This window comes from Cnephaeus nilssonii, assembly GCF_951640355.1.
Source record: "Cnephaeus nilssonii genome assembly, chromosome: 7".
NCBI lineage: Eukaryota > Metazoa > Chordata > Mammalia > Chiroptera > Vespertilionidae > Cnephaeus > Cnephaeus nilssonii.
In genome coordinates, this window is record NC_137078.1 from 69345760 (window position 1) to 69366467 (window position 20708).

The 20708-nt window shown below is 39.4% G+C and overlaps 1 protein-coding gene across 1 annotated transcript; it reads left to right on the forward strand.

Moving 5' to 3' along the window:
• The first annotated feature begins 3073 nt into the window (after nucleotides 1-3073).
• Nucleotides 3074-8979, forward strand: CDKN2C (cyclin dependent kinase inhibitor 2C). The gene is made up of 3 exons (XM_079776039.1): nucleotides 3074-4282; nucleotides 4721-4860; nucleotides 8237-8979. Exons 2-3 carry the CDS (start codon nucleotides 4732-4734, stop codon nucleotides 8612-8614), a joined length of 507 nt encoding a protein of 168 aa, XP_079632165.1. The 5' UTR covers nucleotides 3074-4282; nucleotides 4721-4731; the 3' UTR covers nucleotides 8615-8979.
• Nucleotides 8980-20708: the final 11729 nt, after the last annotated feature.

Consider the following 20708-nt stretch of genomic DNA (forward strand, 5'->3'; position numbering starts at 1 on the left):
TGTCTTAAATTTTATTTACTGTTACTCAACAAAAGTAATAAAAAGTATATTTCATTGGTGCCAAAGCCTGGACTCTTAAGTAATGAAAGAGGCCAGGATTTGGGGCCTCAAGATCTGAGTTCAAATTCTATATCGACAATTTACTGGTTTTAAGTCACAATCTCTATAAGCCTCAATTCCTTCACTTGAAAAATGAGGATAATTATTTTATCTCAGATTTGTTATAAAGATTAATTAATGTGTGCATCAATTTTTATAACCATGAAACACTATACAAATATTAATTATTGCTATTATGTATAAGCTTCTGAGTTGCCTATTGGGCAATTATTTATTTATTTATTTATTTATTTATTTTCACTTTACAAAAAAACTTTCTGCTCTGGCCTTGTAGCTCAGTTGGTTAGGTTTCAGGTTCGATCCCCAGTCAGGGCACATACAAGAAGCAACCAATGAATGCGTAACTAAGTGGAAAAACAAATCAATGTTTCCCTCTCCTTTCCTCTCTCTCTAAAATCAAGAAGTTAAAAAAAAATTGTAAAGACATTCATAAGTAATGTAAGTACCCACATGAAAAAGCCTGCTGAATCTCAGAGATAAAATGCCAAAGCCACAATTATGAAATGATTGAAAGGTCCCCTGAGGGTACTAGTCTGTTTTCTACCTCTGTTGGGTCTATAAATACAAAAGGAAGATTTTGAAACTAGGTAAAGAAATTACAAATACACATACATATTTCCATAAGTTAATCATTCAGAAACTGCACACTTGTCAGAGGGAAAGTCACAAAATAATGTGATTAAATTGTGACACTAAGTATTTTATATCCAACTATAAGCCTCTATTTTCACTGTTTGAGAGATATTTCATTACTAAGTTAAAAGAGAAACCACTACTTTCAATATAATAGATACTTAATTGTGAATCTTTCGTGTACACCATGTTAGAATGTAAGCTTATTGAGGGCAGAGATACTCACTTTTAAATCTACTTCAGTGAACTGACACTCGATAAATATTAGATTTTCATTAGAGGTACTTTGTAATGCTTAAGTATACTCTCTAAACTAAGACTAAAAACCTCTGTGCTGCCCCTTCTGGTTTACACAATAAGCAGACTACACATATACTTTAGGTCACCAGCAAAGCCAGAGTAAAAAGACAAAAATACTTTCTTAATGGAGTTAATCTTTCAGCAAAAGCATGGCAGTAGTCATCAAGGGGAAAAAACAGAACTGTGTTGGACTTCTTTACACTTATTTTTTGTTTTGTATTATTTTTATTTTATTTACGTATGAGATGAGGTGATGAGACATCAAAATCTTTTCAGTGCTTAGTCCCTCCAAAAATCTTAATCCAGCTCTACTATATGCATCTGAAACTGTCTTAAGTTTTATTTACTGTTATTCAGCAAAAGTATTTCATGAAAATTATAACAGTGTACCTATGTTATGAGTTACATGAGTACAGTTTAATGTTCTTCCACATTACAGTATCTTCTCTTAGCAAGAACCCATAATGCTAGAAAGCAATTCTCATAAATTGGGTTAATGCCAGTTTTCTCTTATCAGCCAACAGTGCTACTATATCATCACACCCTCCAGCTGTACTAACATATTACACAGTAAGTTCTGAGAATAATCAAATCTAAATTGCATTATTTATGGTATTTACTGGTAAAAATGGAATACTAAATGTTCTATTTGAAGTGTCTAAATAAGTGCAAGAAAGGAGTTAATTTCTTGTGGTGTAGTTCACGCTTGATTCACATTTGAAGTTGAGTCACCTAAGAAAAGAGCTCTGGTTATTTTTTTCTCTCTCAACAATTCAGTTAAAGAAAATACTGCCAGATTCTTCCCAGTTTACAGGACACCGCCCCTCCCCTCCCCCCCCCCACCCCCCCACCTATCAGCCAGTCTGTTGCTAGATAATTACCCAGATGTTTCTGGGGTGTTTTGGTTGCTAATATTCCCAGTATACTTCAAGGAGCTGGGTACAGATGTTACTTGAAGATATACTTGCTAGAGGCTGGTACTAATTACACCCACTTGTCATTTTTTGCTTGGTTTCATTTTGACCACTGGGTGCATCATGTAACCGTGTTGGATATTTTTAAGAACAAAAAATATAGAAAGCTGTAGTTAATTAACCTTACATGGCTAAAAGAGGAAGTTTAAAAGTACAGAGAGAACTGGTGTCTCTGGTGTTTGAAATAATTTACATTCAAACACTCCTTCCCCTCCCCACAAAGCAAGCCCCCATCTACGTAGTCAGAGTGAGAACTTTGGCAATAATAATAACAAAATGGCCTTGTGAGAAAACCCTCCCCAGGATTTAAGTTTCACTTTAAGGTTAATTGCTTTTCTCCCTTTCCCTTGAAGAAATGGAATACTTCCGTTTCGAGTCCCTGGAACATGAAGGTTTCAGAGTTCGTCGTGATTTCCTACCTATATGCCATGTCTTTAGCATTCTTGAACCTCCCTTGATTAAAGACTTTTGCTTTTGCTGAGCACTGCTGCTGCTGTCAGCCGGGCCTCTCCCTCCACCCCACGGCCACCCCTGCCCGCCGCGGCCCTGGGTTGACCTGGCAGGTGCGAGGCCCGAGCGGCGGGGAGGAGGCCAGGCTTACGCCGCGCGAGCCCCAGCGGAGGAGGCGGCGGGCGCAGGCCTCGCCGCCGGAACTCCGAGAGCCCAGCCGGGGAGCGCAGAGGGCGCCGGGCCCTCGGCCTGCCGCAGCCGGCGGCGCCCGGCCTCCAGGCCTGCGGCTCTCCGCAGCCGGACTCATTAACAAGCCTCGGCCCCACTCGCCCGCCCCCGCCGGGTTCGCCGCAGCCCGGGGTTTCGCGTCGCCAGCCCGACCCCGCCGGCCCGCAGAAGGAGGCCGAGGGGCTGGCGGGCGGGGGCCCGAGCCGGAGACCGAGGAGTGGGGGGGGAGAGCGGAGCGAGGAGGCGGGAGGAAGGGCGCCGGGAGGGGGCGGGGCGCGAGGCGGGGCGGGAGCGCGCCGCCGGGGCGGGGGGCGGGGCGGGGGCGGGGCCCGGCCTTCCCGCTCCCGCGGCGCGGCAACTCCGCCGAGCCTCCTTAAAACTCTGCCGTTAAAATGGGGGCGGGTTTTTCAACTCAAAAAGCGCTCAATTTTTTTCTTTTCAAAAAAAGCTGATGAGGTCGGAAAAAAAGGGAAAAGAAACCGGCACCGTCTCTGCAGCGGCAACAGAAGTAGCAATTGTCTGAGCGAGAAAAGAAGCAAAGAAGGGAGGGAAGGAGGAGAGTAGAAGGGGGGATAACGCTCCAGTGCCTGTCGGGGTGAAGGGAGCAGGGGCCGGCGATTTGGGGGAGACAAGCTACAAAAGAAACTGTCACTGGGAGCGCGGCGGCTCGGAGGGAAGCGGTGCTACCCAGCTCGGCGGCGGGGCACAGCTGGCTGGCGGCCGCTGCCCTGTTGGCGGCACCGGCCGGGGGCAGAGGTCGGGGAACCGCCAGAGGCCGGCGAAGTGGCACCGGTGGCCGCAGCGGCTGGGCTCTGGTCGACAGGGCGGCGGGACTGGCTGCGACCCGGGACTGTGGTGACTCCCCATACTGGGAGGCTGGCTCCAGCTCCCCAGGACCCTCCCGACCTCCGGAGGCCCTCGGACCACCAGGAGAGGAAGGAGAAGACGGCAGCAGCCGCTCAGTGAGCGCCTACAGTGGGAAGCCCGAACCGGCTCGGTCCTAGGCGGGAAGTTACGGGTGGGCTGCCCTGTGCGGCCGCGATGCTGCAGCGCGCTGCCCCAGCAGCCCGGGCCCGATAGACGCTTCCCGCATCGCTTCTCCCTTTTCCTCGCGCCGCTGGGAGTCCCGGCACCCGGTGGGGCCGGCATGACCCGCTTGGCCGAGGCCCGCCGCGCGCCCGGCGGTCTCCGGAGACGCGCGCCGAGCCGGGCTCCCACGGCCTCGGAGGCTCGGCGGGGCTGCGGTGGCCCGGCGGGCGGGCTCCGGAGCCTTCCCGCGCGGCGTTAGCCCGCGTCTCGGCCCGGACGCGAATAAAGGCCCTTCCCGAGAAGCCGAGGCCACTGAGGCGTCGTGACGACCTGTAACTGGAGGGCTACGGAACTACTACTCCCGTTTGCCTTTTGGCGATCGTCTTTAACCCCCTGGAGGACGTCAGCATCCAGCCTCCGCGGCGCTCTCCCTGCAGCGGAGGACTCAGGACTACCCCTCCGGGCGTGACGGATGGAGACCGAGCCTCCCGGAGGACCTGCCCCTGCAGTTCTGGCTTGCGCGGCTCAAGTCACCGCCGTGAACCAGGGTGGGTTAACGCCTTTTCTTCCCCGCAAATGTCTTTTCTTCCGCTGTATTTTCTCCCCGGTCTAGTTCCTTAACCCTCCGCACACATTCCTCGCAGAGAGCTTTAGTGTGGTGACAGCTCTGCCTACGTTTCACATCCAGAGTCATTTACCAGGAATGTGTCTGTCTCTCTGTTGAATCACCAGAATTCTTCCTAGGGGTTAAGCTAAAAAGAGAGGAGCGAGCCCCTCTCCAATGGCTCAGTTTTGCTGAATAATCACGTGTGAACCGAGGGGCGGGCTTTTGGCAGGCAGATCTTACTAGTATTTACTACCAAGCTCTACTCCAGATTAAACATCCCAGTCCTTCTGTCAGCCTCCGATGCCATCATGCAGCCTGGTTAGGAGCAAAGGAAAGGGAAAAAAGAAAAACAACTAATTCATCTTTTCCCGATCGTCAGGACCCTAAAGAATGGCCGAACCTTGGGGGAACGAGTTGGCGTCCGCAGCTGCCAGGGGGGACCTAGAGCAACTTACTAGTTTGTTGCAAAATAATGTAAACGTCAATGCACAAAATGGATTTGGAAGGACTGCGCTGCAGGTTGGTATCCAGAGAGGTGGGGAAAACAGGTCAACAGCGTTGCCTACGTGACCCGGGTTTCTAGAATAGCAGCTTTTAAGCTTTGAGGGGTACAAAATTTCACTGTGTTTAAACCTAGTTGGTTGCCATATTTTATATCTTTAAGTGGATCCAACTCCCCAAAATGACGTACTTTGAACAAACTCGTTAAATCCAATAACATCCATGATATCAAGTAGGTTCCAGGTTTGGTCTTAATTTTCAGAATGTTTTTTTGACGGTGGGTATTTAGAAAGCCATCGTAGCAGCGCCGAGTTGGGGGAGGGGGAGATAGACAGCTCTGTAAACACTTTATTATGATTATTATTTGAAGTAAATACGCTGCTATTAGTGGTTTTCATACTTTGCTCCTATAATTGACTTTGACGTTAATTTTCTTGACTACTGGCAGGGGTGTTTTCCTTCAAATGCTTCACGTTTTGACAAACAACCTTTCCTCATTTGGAATGGGTGGACTGGGCACGGGGACAGGATGTACATTTCACAGTTAATGTAATACCATCCACCCATTCAGGATTGAGGAGGAATAAAAAATTGAATTTTCTAATCAGAGTTCAGCTTGTGTTTTTGTCTCTGCGGTCATGCCGTGGTATGTTCTAATTTTTAGTTATTAGATTTACAAGCAACAAATGAACCAAGTCCAGCTGCCAAGTGTTGTACCTGATAATTTTTTTCCTCCTCTGAACATTATCCTGTAACTTAGTTGAAAGGCTTAAAACATAAAAAATGGAAAATTGGTCTTAAATAGTTGCTTTATCAGAGTTCTAATGATATTCTTATGAGCTAGTCTTATTCGGAAATGCCACACTTGAAACACTGAAAATTGGAGAGAGGGTTTTTAAGGTGCATTATTTTAATTACAAGAATTAGAAAATTTAAGTGGAAGGATATATACAGTCTTATATTTTAAATCAGAATACACTGACCTTGCAAAATTTTCAGTATTATGGAAGCTTATGTATATATATTAAATAATTTATCTTGTTATTTCAGGTAGGTTAAGTGGGGAAAATTTTTTTTCTTTTTCTACTTAGTAGTTTTAACAGGTGTGGTGATAGCAATGCTACAAATTTAATATATTTAAAGGTTTCCTAATGAAAACTAAAAGATTTTATAAATCTCACAAACAATGAGCCACTTAACCCATGTTAAGAATAAGATCTTGCAAGACTTTTGACGAACAGGAAGACTGGGAAATTAATACTGAAAACAAGTTTTGACAAACATTTTAAATAAAATCTGCAATCCTGTTTATATTAAACATACTTAGCAAGATACTAACACCCACTTATTGTGAATTAGTCCTTGTGCATATAATGAAACACACATAAACAGGAGTCTCAGGGCTTATTTTCAGTATGTGTAATCCTGACTCTGAACTTTCTTTTAAAACAATTTCCAATATTACTATTACTTTCTATGAAAGATGGCAAATTTCCTTCTACATTTATATTTATTTAACTCAATTGTAAAAGTGTTTTTTTTCCTTTGCTAGTGTAAGCTTTTCAATCAGGACAATATCAAAGGCCTTAATCATACATTTGCTTTACAAAGATCCAAGTTGTCTGTTTTTTATTTTTCCTAGTCCAGATTCTTAAATGTGACTAAATCTTTAGAGGCAGTTGTGGCAAAAATTAGATTGTGTTGATTTTTAATAACCAAAAAGAATACTTCATTGAAGTTCTTGAAAAACAAATTATTTATCATTCTTACCACTGCCCCAAAGGCAGGGCTAAAAGCCAGGAAGGTTTTATCGACAGGGAGGCTTAGTATCTTGGACATCTATGTAGTTTGCATTTATAAAATATTATTTATTCTAAATATATTTTATTATATTACTTAATTTATGATTATTTTTAAAAGCAAACATTCTAAAGGGATAAAGTTTGTATGTATTTTCCAATGGATTATATTTCACAAATATTTGAGTGTCTATTATGCAATCTATTTATTATAAATTTATATTATTATGAGTATATCTAAATATAAATGAAATCAGTTAAAATGCTGAAATTTTTGGCATGTTAATAAGACTATATTTTTCACAACTAAATTATATGTATTGTATAAATAACTGCGTGCTGTTCTACAATATATTTTATAATTATGAGAGCCTAATAGACATCTCTTATTAGAGTGAAATATGTATATTCAAACAAAAACAGATAAGTCTTTGTCATGTGAATTATTTGCATCTTGACAGCAAATTTTAATACTACATTCTGGCTTTAAAGTGTTGGCAGTTTACAAATAGCTATTCCTAAATTCCTGACAATAACTGCAAAAGGAAATAAGGTGAGATCACCAGTTGATTATTAAATGGGCTCAACCACATACAACACTGTCTGTGTCCCAAAGTACATATTAAATATCTTATTTTCTTTTCTTTTGCTCACTTTAAAATCAGAAGGCTAATTAGAACTTTTTAAAAAAAGTAAGTAATATAGTAGGATTAGACTGTTACATTCTTTTTAAGAGCAGTTGCCATATAATCATCTCCTATCTAATACACGGCATATCTTCAATTTAGTTTTAGATAAGTCAATATCATAAACATGGAGAACGCTATTATTTACTTAACACCTAATAATCAGTAACATTTAAAAATTTCAAGTGAAGGATTATAAATACTAAATACACCTCACACCTGGTAGCCAATTTGTAATAACTTGCAAAGAAAATTAAAAAAAAAAACACTTGGAAATTTGGCACTATATCTATTGGAGGAGACCTTGTAAAAATTAATCATTTAAGAAAATGTCAGATCTGAATTTTTAATAGATCATTTTTACACTAGGTGATGGAGACTGATGTGTAGAAACATTTCTTTGGGGATTTAAAGAAACTCACTCTCCTTATTTCTTTTCAGTAGCTATTTAGAAAATAAATGTTGCCCACATTTGATTTTCCAGAATAAATACTCTAGGTATATTTTATGAGTATGAACAAGCACAGAAGAAGACTCTTATTTAAATCTCAATTTCCGTTTCTTTTAATAAATTCACGAAGTTACACACCCCTTCATGGGAGATAGAGAACTGAGTTGTGAGTGAATTTTATACAATTTGGACTAGTTCTATTTTACTGATCAATTTATCCTACTTTGGGGCCCGTTTAAGATATTCCATCATATACGCTCAATTTTTATAAGTTTTCTTCTAGTTGTACCTGCTAGTACTTTCCTTCTTGCAAATGAGTCCTTCAAACTCCATCATATGGGTCTTCCCCAAGTACTTCTTCACTAAAAACAGTTACATAAATAGGAGAGGTGGATATTTTAAAATATTCTTGTCGTATGAGCACTTAAAGGATTCTACTCTTTTTTCTTCTTTTCTAGGTTATGAAACTTGGAAATCCCGAGATTGCCAGGAGACTACTGCTTAGAGGTGCTAATCCTAATTTGAAAGATGGAACTGGTTTCGCTGTCATTCACGATGCAGCCAGAGCGGGTTTCCTGGACACTTTACAGACTTTGCTGGAGTTTCAAGCTGACGTTAACATCGAGGATAATGAAGGGAACCTGCCCTTGCACTTGGCTGCCAAAGAAGGCCACCTCCCGGTGGTGGAGTTCCTTGTGAAGCACACCGCCAGCAACGTAGGGCATCGGAACCACCACGGGGACACCGCCTGCGACTTGGCCAGGCTCTACCGGAGGAACGAGGTCGTTAGCCTGATGGAGGGAAACGGGGCGGAGGGAGCTGAGAATCTACAATGAATGTGGGGAGGGCTCTCCCACACTGCCTTCTATTCTGTCAGTTAAATGGTTGGCTATTTTAATATCATTTGTTAAAACTCAGTTTTGTCATGTTTTAAGCAGCTTGTTAAATCTTCTGAAACTGCTAAATGGAAACCTTACTACAGGTTTATGAATATATCTTTTTCACCTACAGAATCCTGAGTTCTAACATATAATTGCAAATAGCTTTGGCTTGCTTCTTCTTATTTTATCTTCCCTTTACTTTTTCTTGGCTTCTTTCTCCCTTTGCCAATCTCAATACCCAACTTGATGACTTTGTTTTAAAAATGGTTTGTCCTGATGCTTCTTTTGCCTAATTAAAACACTTTTTCAAAACAGGACAATGTTTTTCTGTGACTTCTCTCCAACCCCCATATAATTTGCCACTTGCTAGGAGATCATGTTTTACATTTTGACATTAGAAAACGTAGGCCAACTGGGAAACTAGGCATATTCCCTTGAGAATTCAGTTATTCTTGTCTTTCTTTCCTGATGTCTCTCCCAAAAGAGTTTACTTGGTGCCTTGTATTTCTGCTTTAAAGTAGGATAAGAACAACTTTTTTGAACATCAAACCTGAAATTATTTCAGTGTGAATTTATCCTATTGTTCAATCTTCCCTTTTTCTCAAACTTAAGTTGAATAGTTAGAAAAACAGAATTCAGAATAGCAATCTAATAACAATTATATTTTAGTTCTAAAAGCCACTTTTAAAAGAAAGTACCACCTTAAAAGTGCCTCCCATTAGTTGATTTTTAAAAAATCACAAATAAAACAATTGGTTAACAAATTTCCCCAAAATAATTCCATAAGTATACTAAGTGCAACACTGGCTTTTTCTCCCTGAATGACAGAAATGTAAAATTATAAAATGTTTAAGTATTAAAAATACTACAAATATCAATTTTTCAGGGGTAAAATGCTTAGCAATAAAAACATAAATTACATAAGGGTCATAAGTATTTTAGGGGCTGCAGTATAATAAATATATAAACATTTACAATAAGTGCATAGGTCACTCCTACATATAGTATTTGATTCCCACAAAACTTACTAGTAAAGGCATATAAAATATTTTTTAAAATATGTTTAGCTAAAAATAATTTTTGAATGAAATAGAAATATCACATTTCTGAGAGAATTTTCCAGCATCTATTAGTCTGTCATTTCAATTAAAGATTGTAACCAGAAGATTTCAATGCAGTTACCATTTATAAATTTATACTTTATTCATATTCTTCCATATGAACACAGATGTTTTATGTGAAAGTTCCCTCTTTCTGCTTCATAAGCTCTCTGCTCTTGCCCCAAAAAGAACAAAATACTTCAAGGTTTATTGAAGGATATGGTTCTGATGCCTGCCCTAACAAGGATTGGAATGATTGCAGGCAAGTGGTTTTCAATAATGGTGTTTTTCCATGATAATATAAAAAGAGTATAGGATAAAAAGTTTAATCCTTTTAATTTGGCACTAAAGTTCACCTTCCCTAAGTTAAGTGCAACAGGATTTCAACTTCTGCCTCCTCCAACCACAAGTTACTGAATACATTTATTTCTTACAGTAACAGAAAATTAAATTTAAAACATGTTTGAAAATTTAGAAAAACTAGTTGAGATGGTTTTGAAGGAAAAATTGTTGTATTTGGATTTTAAAACTGGAATCAATGTACAAAACACATTGCTTAAGTAAGATGAATATTTTTCTAAACACAAGATTACTAAAAACATAAAATAACCCTTCTTAGAAGTTTTAACTGTAAAGATGAACGTTTCTGAGTTTAAAGTCAAGTTTAATGGCCTTTTCCGTATTCACCAAGTCTCAGTATTAAAATTGCTCTTTGGAGACCAAATATAAAGTTATAGGACTCCGAAAGCTAAAGAGAAGGAGGTACTTCTACAGTGGCTTTGTTCATAGGTGGTGGGAACATATAAGGGGACAAGGAGCTCATCTCTTTTCAGCCTAAAATTTGCTAGTCATTAAATATCACCACATTTCTCTGGCAGGAAATAGCTTTGCTAATCTAAGTATTTTAGAAATGAGTTATGTGGTCCCCTCTAGGAAATATGAAAAACCATTATTCATCTCTCAAAAACCTCAATAATATTCAGTAAGACTCTTGAGTATGCCGACACGTATTGGATGAAAGAAGGGTGTTGCTGAGTTTAATAGCGTAGAAACTTTGCAGTGAGCTGAGGTGGGGAAGGGTCTGTGCAAGTGCTAATTAATGGAGTGATCAGAGCCCCTGGAGAGGATGCTATAGAAAGGATGGAGGGTGCTAAACAGCTATGCTCTCTTAAATTCAGTTCTCCACTGTGTCGGGACCCAAGTTATCGGGGAAACTCAGGCTCAACCTTTGCCCAGTAGAAGCTGAATCCGGACTTACACCTCGAGGAAGGGGGCACTAACTGGACCTCAGTCCACGTTCTGTTTCCTGAGACATTAAGCCCATTGCATTTTGACATATTTCAGTAATGAATCAATACTTTTCTGGTAAACATTTCGCATCCCTTAACAGTGTGAGATGAGCTCGAACACACACACTAAATGCTGGGTGACTGATAAAAGAATCCGGTCCCGGCAAGCAATTCAATTGGTAGGATGATACATTTCCCTTATCGTGGAATCTGTGGCTCCGGACTGGTTTCGAAATCTCAGTTCCCAAAAAGGTGCTTTCTTTCGGCTTTTGCCTGAGGTAGAAGCAATAGCCCAGAAGCGCTGCGAGATCACAGCGCTGGAGCGAGGAAGGGTTGTATTTACAGCTTTCCTGACTGCCCTGAGTCCTAAGTGACCTTCATCAAATGCCTACGGGGGCGGACGGGGGGGGGGGGGGAGTCCCTCTCTGGGTCTCTAGAGACTGTTTTGATTTTACACTGCAGTTCGAACACACACACACACACACACACACACACACACACACACACGCAGACAGGTCCACGCAGGGAACTGGGGTGAGGCAGGAGACCGATATTCTGCCCAGAGCCAACCCAAGCCCTCTTTGAGGGGCTGCGAAGACATCCTTTCTGTCCCTTCGAAACTGTCCAGCCTCCCACGGCAGCTCCGGGCTCTCTAGTGAGGAAGCGGAGCCCAGAGCTCCCTCAGGGCGCGCAGAAAAGGCCGGGGTGGGGGTGGGGGAGTTTCAAAACCGTTAGCTCGCGTTTTTGTTTTTTTTTTCTTTTCCCTCCCTCGCTAAGGTTTCTTTTCTTTTCTCTTCCTGTCCAAATATTTCAAATTTCCGCGCCTTAAATAACAGTCTCTTTTTATTTAGCTGGTTTCCTCGGCAGGTTTGTCCGCCCGCTTGTCTCTGCCCTCCAGCGCTCCCGGGGCGCCTCGGGCGCCACGGTGCTGCCTGCAGCCCGCAGCCCCCGGTCTCAGCCCGAGGCCCAGCCTGCGAGGCGCAGGTCGCCCGCCGGAGCCACAGCCCCCTCTTGCCGCGCGACCTCGCCTGACCCCGCTCTCTGGGCACTCAGACCCAACTAAGGCCGCCCCCCGCCCTGACGCCTGTCTGCCTCGCAACTCGACTTCCCCGCCCGGACTTTGGAGCTATTCTGCTTTGGGGTTTGGAACACGGTCGCCTGGGAGCGGCGGAAGGGCCGCGGCGATAGGAACGCAGCGGAGGAGGCCAGTGGCGGGAGCCTGTCCCAGCCCCCAACCCGCGGGTAACCTTGGAGGCGCCCTCGGGGTGAGTGAGCGCGCTGCCGCTCCAGCCAGCTGGGGCGAGCGGGCGCGCCGCGCGGCGGGCAGGAGGCGGGAGTTGGGGGCGGGGAGGGGGAGCGGGTCCCCAGCTCCTCCCGGGAGCTGCGGGCTACAGGGGCGGCCGGGTCCCCCGGCCTTGGCCCTCGGGCGACTGTCCCCCAGGAGGCGGCAGCCATCCCACTGGATCCTTCCGGCAACCTGCGCCTCAGGACTAGGGCCAGAGGGCAACGAGGGAGCAGGGGCCAGCGGGCCGGGGAGTGCCCGGCTCTCCGCAGCGGTGAGCGGGCTGCCGGACTCTGGAGCAACTCCTCGCCCAATGCCAATGCCAGCACTCCCTTTCCTCCTCCCCCGCCCTGACAGCTGAGGACAGCCGGGCTCTGAGCCTCGCGTCCAAATGCGTGGCGGCAAACACCTCTCAGGCTTCTCAGCCACAGACTGTTCATGAAGGCTCGCTATGGTGTTGCTGTTACCATTGCCCCCCCCCCCCCCCCCCCGCTAAATTACCAAACGTCCCGGATTGAAAATACACGTTCATTCGGAAAGACCCTCAGAGTGAAACACAGAGACTGCAGGCCTGCGGGGACTTTGTGTGGAGCTGGGGTGCGCAAAATACCTAGAAGGAGTCGGTTTTTCGACTCAGAATAGATCCGAAAATGGAATATGGATGGATCTTCAGCGATGCCTCAGAAGAATAAAACTTTCCCGGATCTGGGTATTGACTTTGTAAATTAAGGTGTCAATGAAATGTTTTGCCATCTGCTACAGAAACGTGGGAGCTTCAGGGGTTAGGATGTGGGTTTGGAATTTTCTGTGCCTTCTTTAATCCTCAAAGACATCAAATAACAGCATGGTAAGACACCAGGCAAGCGAGCAAAGGTATTCCTTGCTACCCACAGCACCGGCAAAAGCACAAGTGTAACTCACATTTTGTTTCCTGAGTTCTAAAATGGCTTCTGAACCATCCAGAGGTACCAGCACATATGAGAAAGGGGAGGAGATGGGGCGGGAGGAGAATTTGTACATTAAAAAGAAATACACAGATATTATTACACTTCAGATATTCCACCTCACCTCTCTTTCTCCCCACCCCCATCCTCATTGGTCAGTATGCAGGCCTATTCAACATTTCTATATACAGCCTTTTTCTCTTCTCTCATTACCCCATCCTAAAAATCTAGTTAGCTAAAAATATCAGCTCTTTTTGGCAGAAAGTTTAAAAACCTTATCCAAACTACCCATCATTTCTTTTGAACAATAAAAAGAAATCCTACATATAATCAATAGTATAAAAGAAGAAATAATTTAGCAAGACCTCAAAGGCACTCAAATTAGTATAATAGTGATATTATCTCTTAACATTAAAATAATGGGGCCATTTCTGGGATCAATAGGTGAAAAGCTAAAAAATCTCCATTGAAATGTTTGGAAACAGACGTTTCTGCTTTTCCTTACATTTCATCAGTACAGTAGTTATTTAGAGAAAATTGATACTTTATCTTGACTATATAAAGCAGTATCATGACAAATTTTTTTAGTTCTATGCGTTTTTCAGATTAGTTATGTGAATAGTGAAAGTTCATATACAGAACTGACATCTTTTAATGTTAAAGTTTTAATTTAGAAATGCAACCATAATATCACAACCAAATTAAAATATAGTCCACTTCCACTCCTCTGTTTCTTCTAACTGTACAGTTTGCACAACTTGCTGGTTAAAGAAGTCTGCCCTGAGTTTAAAATGTATACCTTGGAAACATGATTTCCTAAAGTAAAATAAAACTTACTGGTCTTTAGGACTAACTATTTTATAATTTGGCTATTCTGTATACAGCTAATGTAACAATATCTCCATCTCTTACATTTTGGAACTATTGTGAAAGCCAAATGGGCCTAAATAGTTCTTGTTCCACAGTTTCTCTTTCAGATATTTTTTATTAAGAAGAGACTGTCCTCAATGATGCAGCAGCATTCTGATGATGCCCATTCTGCTAATTCAAGAACTTCAGACCGAACTTATACAGGCCATTTTAAAAGAAGCATGCATTTCTTCTTTTGTCAAAGTTTAGAACAGATATAAATAAATGTTAACCTCTGAAAGGCCTAAAATAATTAATTTGTAAATCAGTTATTATAATGTGATTATTCAAGTTGAAAATTTAAAAATTTCATATATTAGAAGAATAAATGGGATAAATTTATTAAATTGAGTAGCATTTGATGATAATTAATAGTACAATATTCCCTTCCTCAATATTTAAATAAGTAATAGTGTGTATTGTGGTATTATTTTTAATTATGAAAGATGATGTTATATAATAATCATCATATAAAAGTAATTTATCAGTCGAGGGTCTCTTTTTCAATGTTAATTAAAATACAGTTAAAGTACAGTCTTTTTCTTAAAAAAAATACTGCACTATTCTCAGCTATATTTTTGACTGTCCTTATCTTTTTTTTTTTTTGCCTCCATATTTTAGGTGATGAACAAAAAAGCATGTAGAAAGAGGTTTCCAATTCTCCTTTATTCCTGCTTCCTCAGCCATCTATTTCTCTATTCACAAATATTACTTCAACTTTAAAAATATTTCGTGATGCTGAAAGTAATTATTATTCCCATTAATTTAAACTGATGATAGTCCTATGAGTGCAAGCATTCAGCCTGTATTTTATTTAAAATAAAGTTCAGTGAAGCAAGTATAGATATTAGGTTGTTGCAATTTTGTATTTAGGTTATGAATATAAATTAGTTGGAATCATAAAATGTTTTAATATTTTGACATATGCTATGATTTTCAGCACACAATCAAGATTTAGAAAATCTTAAATTTAATTTCTGGTCTTTGGAAAATAATTTAATATATTTTAATTTGCCATATTAAGATAAAGCTAACTGTTTTCACCAATAAAAAGTTAAAATGTAGATACTTATAGAAAAATATGGAGAGAACAATGATATCAAATCAAAAGCATTTTCTAAAAATAAATTGCTACTACTGGAAAGTGGTCTATTTTAATTGTAGTTTTTTTTTTTTTTGCACTTGACACATGGACTTAACTTTTCTATGTTTATCTATAAGCATACAATTGGAATTAGACAGATAATCAAAATAATACTTTGTGGTCCTGTCCTATGAGTATTTTTCTGTATATGTGTGTATGTTTAGATATTTCTTACTAAAGTTCAGTACTGAGCAAATATATATTTTGAAAAATACTACCAGTTCACTTAAGATGTTAAATTATGATCTGCTACAGAAATATAAGCTGATAATTTTTAAGGTATAGGTGAGATCATTTTCATTAATGATCCGAGGAAGGATAAGAAATAAACAACTTAGAACTGAAAACACTGATGCAGACCCTAGTTCTACCTAAGTTTTGTTTCAAATTCTTATCATGAGGCAAATGTATATAAAGGTCATGTAACATTCACAATTAATGTAAACAGATTTGAACTATTAGAAATAGAATTATGATAGCAGCAAGAAGGAAGAATGGGTATTTTAAATGTTTTAGGTAGCCTAACTGTAGGTTAATTTCACATTAATTACATAATGGGCTATTTGCTAAATAATCCAAAACCAAGGACAAAACAAGACCAGTAAAAGATATTTGCTCAAGAACTCAAAAGCAGGGCAAATAAGACCAAAAAATATTTTTTCATCACACCATCATGGGAAATATAAACAAATTAAATTTTTTTGTATGGATAATTTTACAGTTTTCAGTGAAGCTTTTGTTTGTTTGTTTTTTACCATTTCACTTGGATAATGCTTTTAAAACACATAGTTAGACAATAACCACTTACTATTTATGGTCATATTTAAGTTACATATATATGTTTTATGTAAATACAACGCATACACATTCTGCCCCAAAATAGCAAGTTCAGCACCACTCTAAAATGGTAAGTAGGTACAACTGGACATTTGGACTAGGCTGAGGGGCTGTTTAATGTGAAGCCCACGTAGGGCCACAGGGGAGAGAACACAGAACTGACCAAATGCTGGCTAATTTGCTTAAGAGTAATCAAAATGACTCTGAGCTAGTGTAAATTGTCTACAATTTTTAAAATACACCATGTACCTACTGGAAAAGCAAATAACTTTACACAAAGACTGTTAAAAGAAGGGATACATACATTTTGCATCCAGAGGGACTTCACAGATGTCATGTAGAAAATATTAATGTAGCAATATAAAAGAACTGTACATAAGAACATCAGTTGAAAATATATGGTTGCTTTCAATTTCTTTAAAATGGTTTATGTATCATGTCTTAAAGATTTAAAGTGCAGTTTTTCAAAATATGACTAGTATCTATAAAACACACAACACCAACTTATTATCATTCTAATTTTTAAAATGCCCCCCTCACCCCCAAATACTCCAAAGGACCTTTTAGTTCATCTGGTCCTATTGAAAGATCATGCACCAACCCTAAGATCAGCAAATAAAGTTTGTGGCTTACCAACATAAAAGAACTTTAAAGATCAGTGCCTTCTAAGGAAAATGTTCTGCCTGGAATGACCAGGATAAAGTTGTGGAAATTTTTAGTAGCACATTTTTGAACAAAAACATAATATTTAGGATCAATATAAGATTAATTTAACATTTCTACAGTATAGTAATATTTTATATCATTGTTTTGAGTTTAAATATATAGATTTAAACTATAGAACTCTGTGTATGGCTATTGGCAGGTTTCTTTTTATTCATAACAGAACAGCTTGAAGAAAAATCAGATTAAAACATAAAATTCAGACATAACAACAATGATATCAAATCAACCAACAGAAAAACTGACTTACACAGTAACCTATTAATTTGGGGAAAAGGAGTGATAAAAACAAAATATTTAAATTTATTTCCATTAGAGTAAAAGATTACATATAAGCCTAACCAATGGACACAGACACCAGGGTGGTGAGGGCATGAGTGAAGGGGTGTGTGTGTGGGGTGTAATGGGGGGATAAGGACACATATGTAATATCTTAATCAATAAAGAAAAAATAAAAAAAACATACAAAAAAAAAGATTACTGATTTCTTATCCAAAATTGTAGGAAATAAAGTCCTAAATATTTAGGAAAGGGATATGAACATCCTAAAAAACAAGTGGGTCTCTATTCAGAATATGTGACAGTAATTGATCTGGGAGGATTATCCAAAGATATTTTAATATAGTCATGAATATGTTAGCATATAAAAAATGCTGCATTATATTGAATTTTATCAATATCTAGTAGGCTATTAAATTGTATGTATACAAAGAAAAATAGGAGATACTTTAATAAATGTCTTTTTTTAAATATATTCTTATTGATTTTTTACAGAGAGGAAGGGAGAGGGATAGACAGTTAGAAACATCGATCAGCTGCCTCCTGCACACCCCATACTGGGGATGTGCCCGCAACCAAGGTACATGCCCTTGCCCGGAATCGAACCTGGGACCCTTCAATCCGAAGGCCGACGATCTATCCACTGAGCCAAACCAGTCAGAGCAATAAATGTCTTTCTTTTTGGTACTTCTTAATTTATACATATATTAATTCAGATTACATTTCAGTAAAAGGAGAAAGAAAAGAAACAAAACCAAGTAAGTTACTAAATCAGCATTTATTATTTCCTATCTGTATTACTTAATTTAATATTCATAATCACCTCATGCATTGAGCTTTAGTCTCCCATTTTACAAACTGAAAAACACAGATTTAATGATGCTTTGTAACTTGCCCGTGGTCACAGGCTGGTAACTTATAACATAAGAATACAAACTTATGTCTTTTTTCTTTTCTTTCTTTTTTTTTTTTTTACTTCATTATTGCCAGATGGAAAACTCTTTCAGGGAAATTACCATAATCAGTCAATTCAACACTCCCACATTAAGGACCCATCATTATAGCCACTTAATAGGTTTACAACCTTGGGACTAATTATATCCAAGACTTTCCACATCTGTAAATGGGGGTAATAATACCTAATTTGCCATGTTATTGTAAATAATGAGTGAAATGTGTATAAATTTCCTGGTACTCAGTAATCCTTTAGAAATGGCATCTATTATTATGGGGAATACAAAGGAACAAAATTCATTCTTGACCTCAAGGAACTTAAAACTATTTGGGTAAATAAAGTTTACAACTGGAATGCAAGCAAGGTATGAACAAGTGCATGGTAATATGTGCATAGACTGCACCAAAAAAGCAGCCTCATTAGATAAAATCTTATTAAGAGGCTTATGATACAATTTAAATATACTACAGTGAAAAAGGAAAAGCCACCTTAAAATAATTGACTGTTTTTCTAGAATGTACTTTCTGAGGTTGTCTATATCTAACCAATATATCAGGTGAACAATGGGAAGTAACTGCATGGACATAAAATATATTCTAAAAAGCATACATAAGCAGGTAGTTTGAAAGATAGCCTTCATTATTTTGGAGTAAGTGACTGTTATAACTCTGATTCAAATGGGAATAGAAAAATACCTAGAAGTTTCATAATCATTGCATGATGGGGATCCATAGTAAGTACTCAGTGTAGGATAGTGAATGAATGGCTTTAGAGCCAAATAAATTTTATTTTTAACCCTGGAACTTACTAGGTATCTCATCTTGAAACAGGCACTTAACCTTTCTGATCCTCATTTGTAAAATGGGAACAATAATTTACTTTATAGGGTTGTAATAATTAGGAATTATATTTATTAGTTATTTCATACTTTAGGAGACTTGGAAGGCCATACACTTGAGATTTTTAGTTATATTAATAGAAAGAAAAGAAAATCCCTCTTAAGTGACTATAACCTTGAGTAATAGACATTTGTGGATTAAGAATAAGAACTTTGAATTAAGATTTAAAGTCATCACTTCACCAACTTACACACCTATGCATGTGACCAATATACAAGTACATTCAGTTTAATAACCACACTATTAATACCTATTATATGTATGGTATTTTTCTACATACTGAGTATTAGAAGGTGAGTAAGACACCCTCTCAACCTTCAAGGAACAAGTGAGGAAAATACCATATACAGAGCATAATAGGATATGATGCATAGTAAAGGAACAAAAGAAATAATAAATTAGACTTGGAAATTAGTAAGTACCAAGAGAATCCAAACGCCATTTTCAGAAAGTTACTCTGGAAGAGTCAAGTAGACTTTCATTAACAAGTTGAAGACTAGATTTCCTAAAAAAATCTTCCCAAAAACCAATAGGTTGCTGGATAAAATATTTTTTTAAAACATACTTTGGAATGCAGAGTTTTACTGTTGAGAAAGTAAAGGGAAATCTACAGAGATCAAAAATGAGGGAAAGTGAGTGTTGCTCTGGGGAGCATCCACTGATTCCTATATTAGTTTCCTGGGGCTGCCATAGCAAAGTACCACAACTGGGTGGCTGAAACAACAGAAATGTACTGTCTCACACTGCTAAATGCTAGAAGCCCAAGATGAGTTGGTTCCTTCTGAGGCTGAAGGAGAATCTTTTCCATTCCTTTCCCCTAGTAGCCTCAGGTGTTTCTTAGCTGCAGATGGTGTTCTCCCTGCATCTTTACATTATCTTCCCTCTATGTATGTCTGCCTCTGTACACATTTCCACTTTTATAAGGACACCAGTTATAATGATTTGGAGCCCACTAATAATCTTATCTTAACTTGATCATCTGCAAAGACTCTATTTCCAAATAAGATCACATTCACAGGTACTGGAGGTTAGGACTGCAACATTTGGGGCGGGGGGAGGCGAGTAGGGAGGGACATAATTCAATCCATAACACCTGTTAACCTAAAGTTTTAGTTTTAAAGAGACTTAAGGGGAGGATAAAACATAATGCTTAGCCCTGGCCAGTAGAGTTCAGCTGGTTGGGCGTCGTCCCATACACCAAAAGTTTGCTGGTCTGATTCCCCATCATCGATGTTTCTCTCTCTCTCTCAAAAAATAAATAAATAAATAAATTATATATATATATATATGACAATGCTTAGGGCCAACAAATTTTAACCCTTTTCACTTCATGGCACACATAAAATAATTACTATTATTCTGAGACACCAAAAAATATATTTTTTGCCCTTCTGGCAAAAAAAAAAATGTATAATTATGATTGGTTTACCCCCCCCCCCCCAAAAAAGTAATTACCTACCCTTTTTGCTCCAAAGTGACTTTTTAAAAAATCAGGTGCCTCTGCTTGTATATAAGGATTTCTGGTACCAAGAATTAAACAATCAGATGCAACCTTATTATGTAAGATGACCAATAAGATGTAACTCTATTATATGACCTGTATATTTATGGTTCAAGAAGGGCATTCACATCAGACAGCTCTTGTTGTGTTGGCTGATGTAATTTTTTTATTTGACGATGTAAAGGAA